Source organism: Dicentrarchus labrax, unplaced genomic scaffold, assembly GCF_905237075.1.
Source record: "Dicentrarchus labrax unplaced genomic scaffold, dlabrax2021, whole genome shotgun sequence".
NCBI lineage: Eukaryota > Metazoa > Chordata > Actinopteri > Moronidae > Dicentrarchus > Dicentrarchus labrax.
Genome location: NW_026136719.1, coordinates 407,595 through 419,281, shown reverse-complemented (window position 1 = coordinate 419,281; position 11,687 = coordinate 407,595). Strand labels below are relative to the sequence as shown.

General features: G+C 37.6%; 3 gene segments (V, D, J or C); all 3 read left to right on the top strand.

The window, feature by feature from the left end:
• Nucleotides 1–3: 3 nt before the first annotated feature.
• LOC127351832 (immunoglobulin heavy variable 3-30-3-like) lies at nt 4–564 on the top strand. The segment is given in 2 exon segments: nt 4–137; nt 228–564. Coding segments are annotated over 2 exon segments (366 nt in total).
• Nucleotides 565–3,786: 3,222 nt separating this feature from the next.
• Nucleotides 3,787–4,418, top strand: LOC127351833 (immunoglobulin heavy variable 3-48-like). The segment is given in 2 exon segments: nt 3,787–3,920; nt 4,008–4,418. Coding segments are annotated over 2 exon segments (363 nt in total).
• Nucleotides 4,419–8,930: 4,512 nt separating this feature from the next.
• On the top strand, nt 8,931–9,589 carry LOC127351830 (immunoglobulin heavy variable 3-48-like). The segment is given in 2 exon segments: nt 8,931–9,132; nt 9,217–9,589. Coding segments are annotated over 2 exon segments (474 nt in total).
• The last annotated feature ends 2,098 nt before the right edge of the window (nt 9,590–11,687 follow it).

Below are 11,687 nucleotides of genomic sequence, written 5' to 3'. Positions count from 1 at the left end.
AGGAGTCAATGCAAAACTCAGATGTCTTCCACCTCTACTTATCTGACTGCAGAGAGGATGACAGAGAACAGTGGACACACAGTTTAACATGATGGACTATAGGACAGGACTGCTGCTGTTAACTATCTGCTGGGCAGGTAGACATCTTCACTGATCTTTAGTTGACATATTTTCATTTTGTGCTGCCAATGTAACACATGACATGAACAGCTTTCTTTGTTTGACAGGTGTTGATGGTCAGACTCTGACAGAATCTGAAACAGTGGTTAAAAGGCCTGGAGAATCTCACAGATTGACCTGTACAGCCTCTGGATTTAACTTTGCTGGCTACTGGATGGCCTGGATCAGACAGGCTCCTGGAAAAGGACTAGAGTGGATTGCTTATATCAGCAGTGGTAGTGGTAGCAGCAAATACTACTCTCAGTCAGTTCAAGGCCGGTTTACCATCTCCAGAGACAACAGCAGACAGCAGCTGTATCTGCAGATGAACAGTCTGAAGACTGAAGATTCTGCTGTTTATTATTGTGCTCGAGACTCACAGTGACACAGGAAGGAGCAACGCTGTACAAAAACCTCCAGTACTTATCTTTATTGGGCTTTTTTCTTTTGTTGTTGTTGTTTTGAAAACTGAAAGATTATTATTAACCACCAACATAAATCATTAAAAAAATAAAATGTTTTAATGATCAGTTCCTCACAAACCATCCAAGTGCAGCACAACAATCAGTTGAAATCATTCAATCAAAAAATGTACCAAATAAATATTACATGTACACATTTCAGGCATATTAACCCTCATCCGAACATATCAGGAGTACTGACTGGGGTCTCTTTGGAGCCAAGAATAGACTACTGCAAGAGACAGCCAGAAAAATTTTAACTTTCTTTTGGAAACATTAGTTATGCAGTTAATGTCATCTGAAAAGAAACAGATAATTATTATTTTGGGAAAGCTACAGTTAACTGGCATATTGGGTATTACTAAAGTGATACTTTAAATCAGAACCCATGGCACAAATTAAGTTAAAAATAACATAAAATAACATAAATATATACAATGAATAATATGAAGTCAATAAATAAAAATTGATTAATAAAATCATGAAAAATTGGAATGATAGAATAAAGCCCCTTTGAGATATGACAACAATTTTACCTCTTGGATCAGTGGGATTTAAGGTTAAAGTTTATATTATTTGGTTAAGTCACAATTATGAGAGTGAAAACTAATGTTGCAGTTCCCGTTATAAAAACACTAGATGGCAGTCAGTGTCAAGTTTCTCTCTCCTCTGTCACTATAAGGAGACTCTCATATCTGCTTATCTCACTGATCTCAACTGACTGACACTCAAAAGCTGGACTGAACTAGGAGTTTTATACTCACACCCTTTGATAAACAGCTGGAAGACTGAAAGAGCGACTGTTTATTCATTCATGCGTGAAATGATATTCTTATATCATGACACAAATGACATCATAAACGACCAATGTGTGGGATTAAGTGGCATCTCAGGTAAGAAAAACACAACAATTCTTATTTTCAGGTGATTATACATAAATAAAAACACACCTATGGATATTATGTTCCATTTCTGCCAATAGATCCTTCTAAATGTTAAACACTGGACCTTTGAAAAAGTTTTAATATTAATGAAGATTTATAATCAGTAGCAATATTTGATTATTTGTATATTGCATTGGACAGAGGCATTCATACATTTATTCAAATGTTACAAAAAGACTTACAGTAAAACAAGGATAATGATAACATTAGGTTAAATAATAGAAGGAAATATACTTAATACTTAATATTAAAAAAACACGCTCAGTCAGGAGAAAGCCAAAATATCAAAATAAGTTTTTAGGAGACAGTTCACGCTGAGGTGAAGACACTGAGAAAAGGAGAAAGACTGAACATCTTTATTTTTGGTGTTTCTGTTTCTCTCTCTGATTCCAGCACTCCTCCTTCTCTCACAGATTTAGTCTTTATGTATCAACACTGTAACTCCAAAATGTCTGACTGTTAAAATGCAAATTCACACACTGATACACAATCCCCACCCATTCTGCCTGCACAATATATATCCTTCATAATAACCTTTGCAGTTGCAGACTCAGCCAAGTTCCCACCATGACAGCTGTACAAAGTCTCTTCCTCTTGGCTCTCATTTCAGGTGAGTGAAGTCGGTGTCCAGCGGAGGAGGAGAAAATGAGCTTTGGATGTCTGCTGGCTCCCCGTCATCTAAACTCTGTGTCTCTTTCAGCTGCTCAGGGTCAGTCCCTCACCTCCTCAGAGCCAGTGGTCAGCAGAGCTGGAGAACCAGTCACTTTGTCCTGTAAAGTGGAAGGACTCACTCTGGCTTGGCTGCACTGGATTCGTCAGAAACCAGGGAAAGGACTGGAATGGATCGGACGCATTGATGGCGGAACTGGCACAATATTTGCCCAAAGTCTCCAAGGCCAGTTTTCCATCACCAAAGACACCTCCAAAAACCTTGTGTCCTTAGAGGTGAGGAGTCTGAAACAAGAAGACTCTGCAGTTTATTATTGTGCACGAGAGCCACAGTGACACACCAGACTGCAACGCTGCACAAACACTGAACAACACTGATCCCTGTGTGAGAAGCATTGAAACATGTCAGCCCTTTGAAAACAAACTAATTCCCCACCAAATGATGGCCAATTATCAATAAAACACATTCCATCAATAAAAATGTATTTGTCAGTGTGTTGGGACAGTTTATCACGACTCACAGCAACACCTTCATCAATAAGAAGAAAACCTTCCTGTAATTACAACATCATTTTAACTACAATGGCGGCTGCCTTAAAAAGCTCTGTATCATACATCACATCATATCATCGTATCAGCTGTCATGTCTCATGTCTTAATACCTTCATCTGATTTAAATATAGCTCAAAATATTATTCAATATGCAAATAAAGCTTACTTATAAGGAAGTGAAGTGTGTGTGTGTGTGTCAGTGAGAGGACAGAAGAGCTCACATCAGTTCAGCTTCAACATCAACATGTTCTCTGTAGCTCTGATACTGCTGCTGGCAGCTGGATCCTGTGAGGAGCTTTCAGAGGATTCACACCAGGAGGAGACTTTTATCAAAACAATGCTCTGAAGAACAAGTTCCTTTACCACACTCACACTTCTAATAGCTCGATGACATTAAAAGGACAGAATGTGCAGCCTGAGGACACAGCTGTGTATTACTGTGTACGTCTGCCCACAGTGATACAAACCACCAACAGACCTGCACAAATACCCAGCAACCATGTGACTCAACTACACACACTCATTGTTAAAGTACATTTAAATAAATCAGTTATTCAGTCGAGTATTTGTGGCCAGTTACTCTCTGAGAAAGAAGTTGTTGAGTTTTTAAATTGATTTAATCATTCTGTTGATTACAGCCATGACTTTCGGAAGCAATGTGTTCCTAATGACTTTATATCATTGTTTTATGTCTGTTTTAATTTGTGCTTTTTTTTAATACTGGGATACTTTTCCACACTATAAAGGGGGCTAAGGGACAAGACATTTTCCCTCAACACAAGGATATGATGTCTTGCATTATTTCTTGAATCATACAAAGGATTATGCAATAGCATTTGCCAAAACCAAAATTAACTATATGTGTCAATTCACATCACATAATTTACATAAATTAAACATGCTAGCCAAACATCAAAACAGCTGACTTGGAGGGTTGACTCTTGGACATTAATTCCCCAGTTTCATATATCCAGTCTAGCTTTCTCCTCCCTGTGAGGAGGAGTCAATGCAAAACTCAGATGTCTTCCACCTCTACTTATCTGACTGCAGAGATGATGACAGAGAACAGTGGACACACAGTTTAACATGATGGACTATAGGACAGGACTGCTGCTGTTAACTATCTGCTGGGCAGGTGAACAACTTCACTGATGTTGATTTGACATATTTTCATTTTTATTAGCAATGTAACACATAACATGCATCTTTCTGGGTTTAACAGGTGTTGATGGTCAGACTCTGACAGAATCTGAACCAGTGGTTAAAAAGCCTGGAGAATCTCACAGATTGACCTGTACAGCCTCTGGATTCACATTCAGCAACTACGAGATGAACTGGGTCAGACAGGCTCCTGGAAAAGGACTGGAGTGGATTGCTTATATCAGCAGTGGCAGTGGTAGCATCTACTACTCTCAGTCAGTTCAAGGCCGGTTTACCATCTCCAGAGACAACAGCAGACAGCAGGTGTATCTACAGATGAACAGTCTGAAGACTGAAGATTCTGCTGTTTATTATTGTGCTCGAGAGCCACAGTGACTGGAGTTGGTTGAGCAGCTGTACAAAATCCTACAGTACTCATCTTAGTGCTCTATCTGCACACATTGAAACCATTAAAAGTATTTTATGCAAACCAGCATCAGACTAAAGTCTTCATACAATTAACATCACCATGGCTGCATTAAATCAGTAAATGAGAAAATACATGAATAAACAATCTATTAGGAAGATCATCTAACAACAATAACAATTAAGCCTAAATAAATAACATGTCTTCCTTTAATGATCACTTCTTCACAAATCAGCCAATGACAGCCAAACAGTCTGCTGAAATCACTGTCCAGGTCTGAATAAAAGAAAGACATGCAGCTACACATTTCAGCCACATTAATGTTTATATCATTTGGTATCTAAAGTAGCTCACAGTATGAGAGTGAAAAATAATGTCACAGTTCCAGTTATAAAGACACTAGAGGGCAGTCAGTGTCAACTTTCTCTCTCCTCTGTTACTAAAAGGAGAAACTCAGATCTGCTGTTCTCATTGATCTTAACTGACTGACACTTGAACTCTGGACTGAACTAAAGCACAAAACAAGAAAATCTCACTGTTTCCATCACATTCTGTAGATTCATTAAAACCATTTCTGAGAGATGGTAAGAAAGTGGAGGAAACAAAATGCATTTACTTTAATACATATATTGTGTATGTAAATAAATACTTTATATTAAAAAGATATATCTCCAGAAAGGATATAGGAATTAAATAATCATTTTCATGTTCACTAACTATAACTGCAGAAAAATATCTAAAAGTTGTGGAGAGAATATTGACAATTTACTGCAATAAAACAGCTGAATTTGTAAAAAGAAAATGGTGGATTGCTACATATTTCTGACCCAACTGCACATGAAAGTAAAATGTAATAATGAATACAAACAGTAACTTATAAATGCACAACCTACCAAAGGTTTATATTTTTCTGCATTTTGTCTCACAGGTTTCAGTTCCTGAGCAGCTGTTTTCCTCTCGAGGCTCTAAGTCGTCTTCAAACATCTGCAAACATGGAAACTGTTAAATGTCTTTAATGCAAACCTGCAGACAGTTCTCATATTATTTACATGGTCATCACTGTATTTCTGTTTGAAGCAGATACAGTCAGTAAGTACAGTCAGTGAGCAAATTAATGAATAAATTAATGCTGTGATATTACAACAGCCATTTTGTGTTTTTATTATCCTCATACTGTACTTTTGAAGTTAACAATAAATGTGATGAAGGAGGTGCTTGACAGTAAATACATTGTTTCAGGAAAACAGCTCACGTCATATTCAAAGTGTGTCATCATGGTTATTGCAATGTGGATTTGAATAAATATGTTTTCCATTATCTATGATTCATGTTAATATTCATATTAAGAATAATTATCCTGGTTATTGTTTGTAATTATAGAAAAAATTTACAAAATGTTTTAATAGTAAAGATTTAGACAGTAATAGTTTATGATAATAGCAGAGTTTACAGTTGTTTCATTTCTGTAACTCTAAATGCAAAATCTAAAAGTTTCATTTTAAAAATGTTACAGTTGAGTGTGTAATGAAGTTAAAATATCATTTGTAAAGCAGAGGTGATTTCCAGGCATGTTTTCACTCTGCAGATATAATAACATTCAACAGACTCTTCTATTGGCTCCAGTTAGACCAACAGTGATGCTTCATATGTTTGATTCTATGCAAACTCAGTGACCTTCCTTGTTACTCAGCTATAAAAACTTCCCATCAGGCTGTCAGTGGAGTTCACAGCACGTCAGTTTCAACATAAACCATGTTCTCTGTAGCTCTGCTGCTGCTGCTGTTGGCAGCTGGATGTGAGTCTCTCTGGATTAGTCAAAGTCAACAGTTCTTCTTTTGCAGTATAACTTGATCATTTGTTACAAAACATTTTCTTTTTTAACAGGTGTGAAGTGTGAACAGTTGACACAGCCAGCCTCTGTGACTGTGCAGCCAGGTCAACGTCTGACCATCACCTGTCAGGTCTCTTATTCTGTTAGCAGCTACTACACAGCTTGGATCAGACAGCCTGCAGGGAAAGGACTGGAGTGGATTGGAATGAAATATACTGGAGCTTCATATTACAAAGATTCACTGAAGAACAAGTTCAGTATCGACTTAGACTCTTCCAGTAACACAGTGACTCTAAACGGACAGAATGTGCAGCCTGAAGACTCTGCTGTGTATTACTGTGCCAGAAGAGACACAGTGAGAGACAATAACAGGAGAGTCATACAAAAACTACTTCCTCGATTTACCAGCAACACTGGTAACACTGTTTCTTCAGTATTACTTGATTTCCTATGAGACTGTTTTTCTTTTAAAAGTCTTATTTTATCTCATTTAAATAAATGTTAAATTAATTTGCAAACATGGACAGTTAGAATTTAAAGCCTCTTTTTCTTTTCAAGATTGTTTTTTATTTTTTATTTTTGTGTCTTTTTCCTTGGAAGAAATGTTTACAGATGATGCAGAAGGACTACTTTCTGTTTTATACAGTGGTGCCGATTACATGTTCTGTAGTAGTGATGAAACTGTGTCCACATTTCTTCATATGTCTTATGACTTGCCATGCATATATATGACCAACTGCCAGCTCATCATCATCATCATCATCATCATCATCATCATCGTCCTGATTCCTCTTGACAGGTGTTGATGGTCAGACTCTGACAGAATCTGAACCAGTGGTTAAAAGGCCTGGAGAATCTCACAGATTGACCTGTACAGCCTCTGGATTTAACTTTGCTGGCTCTTGGATGGCCTGGATCAGACAGGCTCCTGGAAAAGGACTAGAGTGGGTTGCCAATATCAGATATGACAGTAGCTACATCTACTACTCCCAGTCAGTTCAAGGCCGGTTTACCATCTCCAGAGACAACAGCAGACAGCAGGTGTATCTGCAGATGAACAGTCTGAAGACTGAAGATTCTGCTGTTTATTATTGTGCTCGAGAGCCACAGTGACTGGAGTTGATTGAGCAGCTGTACAAAATCCTATCTGTCTCTTTCAGCTGCTCAGGGTCAGTCATGGGGTTAGGGTGTTGGGTTAGTCAGTTTTTTGTAATATTTGTTGAATTTCTCAACAGCAATCAGTATATCAAATGCTCTGAAAAAACAAAAAACAAAATCAGGTATGTGTGGGTATCCCTGGCCTGTAATAATCCCACACAGTCATAGGGTTAGGGTTATGGGTTAGTTTAAGTTAATTCCGCCAAAATGAAATAATTAGCTGTCCTACCTACCTTCCTACCTCTCTGCCTGTACAGTGTTTGCCCATGAACAGAGTTTTCACAAGGTTGGGCAGATATATTGTTAAAGCTACAGAGCCAGTTGCACAAGAATGGCAGAAAAAGTGCAGCCAAAGTTTTTAGTTCCACCTATACCTACAACAGCTTGAACTGCTACACAAAGCAAGGGAAGAGAAACAGAAGTTTTAAAAAAAAGGCTACGATCAAATAGAGGTTGCATTAAGCAAGAGGTCAAACCAGAGTCAACATCGCTGTGGCTTTGTAACAATGGGGAGAACTGAGGGAGTTGGAGGGCCTGAAAAGTGATTCCATGGTTATTTGTGTTAGACAGGTAGTTACTTGGTTTATAGTGACTGGAGTTGGTTGAGCAGCAGTACGTATCTTTATTCATCCCCACTGGACTGAAAAACTGCTATATCTCATAGGATTGTGGGTTTAACTTCCATTAAGTTGAAATTAGTTTCAATTTATTTGTATATATACAGAATGATACAGAAAATGGATACACATGCTGAAGTTCAAGGAATATAGACACTGGTTTGTACTAAAAACCATACATATGAACGTACACTTACACCTGTTCATGTTGAAAATCACATGTGATATCTGTGCTAAACCATAATATACAATCATCAATAATAATCATCCATAAATCCTTTTTCTACAGCTTATTTTACCTGTTGAGTATATCCCAGCATGTACTAGCAGAAAGCCAGGGACAGGTTTACAGAGTATGGCAGAGCTTCAAACACAACCATCTTTCTGTATTTTAAGGATTCACAAGTTACATTATGTTCACATGTAAAATAGTTGCAGTCCCTCCTTTAGAACCGTAGAGGGCAGTCAAGGACCGACTGTGTTCTTAATGCTGAGCACAGTAATATTAATGTTAATGATATTATGGAACATACATGTATAATGATGTTATGTTATAAAGTTTTCATCCAAATCTGATGGCTTCCCTACCCGGTCAGAACACATGCAATTTAGGTAAAATGGCTATTCCAACTGTGTTATATGTGTGAATGTGTGTGTCTCTAAACATGTTTCAGCCTTGCTCAGTGTGCGCTAAGAAAAGCTGAGACCATGAAGAATACAAGTGGTTTGTAAGATGGATACGATCCAAATCATGTGTTGCTTATACTGTCTGTATGTTACATACTGTATGCTCAGAATCTGGCACCAAATGTTGGATCCAGTCATTTCCATTTATGGTCTGTGTCTTGTCCAACCAGCCTTGAAACCTCATTTAAAAACACATAAGAAGCAAACATTGGGCAAACACTCCTCTAATGAATATCTTTATACAACCAACAAAAAGTATTCCCTCAGGAAGTAGATCAGATCCCTTCAGTCAATAAATATCACTGTTATCCTTTTTATTTTTTCAACACCATGAGGAGGAGTCAATGCAAATTTGGATCTCTTCCATCTTTATTATTTAGCTCACTGCAAACTGGAGACACAGCAAACCATCATCCAGACACACAACACATTTTCACTATGACTTTAACAGCATGTATACTGTTTCTGATGGTATCACTGATTTCTGGTGAATACACAATTCTGCCCTCTTCTTTTTCTGTGTCAAGGTTTCTGTTTGGCTGTGTTCTGATCAAACTGCTGTTCTCTCCAGGTGTTTGCAGTCAGACTCTGACTGAGTCTGAACCAGTGGTGAAGAGGCCGGGAGAATCCCACAAACTGACCTGTACATATGCAGGAATATCAGATAATGATGCTCATATCGGCTGGATCAGACAAGCTGAAGGAAAAGGACTGGAGTGGGTTGCTTACATTTCTGCTCCGAGTGGAAGCACTAAAGCTTATTCCACGTCAGGCCAGAATCGCTTCACCATCTCCAGAGACAACAACGTGGACCAGGTGTATCTGCAGATGAACAGCCTGACAACTGAAGATTCTGCTGTTTATTATTGTGCTCGAGAGCCACAGTGACACAGGGAGCCACAGAGCCATACAGAAACCACTACAGACAGTCACTGATAGAAAATAAAACCACTTTGTACAAGTTTTTAAAATATTAAAATTCAGAGTCATTGATCAATCTCCCAATTAATTCTTTAAATATTTCATTAATGTCATTAATTATATCATATTTGTCATTGTTTATTTCAATCTGTTTTTTTCAGGGTTTTTCAAGTTCCTTGACAAGTTTACATTTTTTTCTTAAATATCTTGAAAGATACAACATACTGTTGTTGACATTGTTTTAACAAAAGATTTTTTAAAACTAATTTAAAAGATTTGAATGCCAGTTTTATCGTACATTAAAGTCCATTTAATCAGTTGGTGAATTAAAAAATAGAAAATTAAAAGGAATAGAAAAAAACTAAAAACACTGATCAACTGGTTGAAAAACAAAGGTACACTCACACAAAATATTTCTATTTGGAATATGAGGTAACTATTGTATTTGTATTTTTTAATGAGCAGATAAATGTGAGTTTATTAGTAGTTTAATGCAACAGCACAGATGCAAATGTTATCTTTTAGTAAATCTTTCTTTCTTAAAAATATTGTTTTTACATAAAACATTCTCTCCACCTTGCCTGGTCTCTCTAGACGACACAGTGTTTACATCTTCAACTGATTTAAATAAAAGATTATTCAATATGCAAATAAAGGTTACTAATAAGGAAGTGAAGTGTGTGTGTGTGTGTGTGTCAGTGAGAGGACAGAAGAGCTCACATCAGTTCAGCTTCAACATCAACATGTTCTCTGTAGCTCTGATACTGCTGCTGGCAGCTGGATCCTGTGAGGAGCTTTCAGTGGATTCACACTAATAAACACATTAGAAACACTGAATAGTCAGATGAATGATGGAGATAATGTTGATTTCTGTTTCCACAGGTGTGAACAGTATTGATCTCATCCAGTCAGACTCAATGGTTGTGCAGCCTGGACAGTCCTTCACCATCACCTGTCAGGTCTCTGGTTATTCTTTGACTGATAACAGCTATGCAACAGGTTGGATCAGACAGTGTGAAGGAAAACCAGTGCAATGGATTTGGCATCGGTGGGGTGGAGGAGACTTTTATCAAAACAATGCTCTGAAGAACAAGTTCCTTTACAAAACACACATTTCTACTAGCTCGGTGACTCTAACAGGACAGAATGTGCAGCCTGAGGACACAGCTGTGTATTACTGTGTACGTGGCTCCACAGTGATACAAACCACCAACAGACCTGCACAAATACCCATAAACATATGTGACCAACCAGTAACACATTCTAATAGAAGAATTGATAACTGAATTCAACTTCACACTATTTTCATTCAATCAATTTAACACAAATAACAATAATATTAATTAATATTTAAAAATATTAGCTACATTAATTAATTTGTATGTTACATTGCAAGTGAGTAAACAAGGAAAATAATACCATTTGTAGATTTGGCAGGAATGGAATATAATGTATGTTTTCATTAGTGTATAATCACCTTTATAAAGGAATCGTTATGTGTTTGTTGCCTTAGAATGAGATATTTTGATCTACACACACTGTGGGTCACCTTGCTTTGGGTCCGCCATGTTTCTACAGTAGCCCAAAACGGACAAGGTAAACACATTGCATTTTTTTGCACGTTTCACGGCCACCGTACAAAATAAAGTCAAAAGCAGAAAGTATTGATTTTTTGTTAAATCTCCTCTGAGTTACACAAGTGAAGATCAAAATATCACCAGTCCAGTCTCGCTCTCTCCTCCCTGTGAGGAGGAGTCAATGCAAAACTCAGATGTCTTCCACCTCTACTTATCTGACTGCAGAGAGGATGACAGAGAACAGTGGACACACAGTTTAACATGATGGACTATAGGACAGGACTGCTGCTGTTAACTATCTGCTGGGCAGGTGAACATCTTCACTGATCTTTAGTTGAAGTTGTTTTCAAAATGCTTCCAGCTTAAAGCAACTGACCACTGTATATTTGTTTTATCTTGACAGATGTTGATGGTCAGACTCTGACAGAATCTGAACCAGTGGTTAAAAGGCCTGGATAATCTCACAGATTGACCTGTACAGGCTCTGGATTCACATTTAGCAGCTATTGGATGCACTGGGTCAGACAGGATCCTGGAAAAGGAC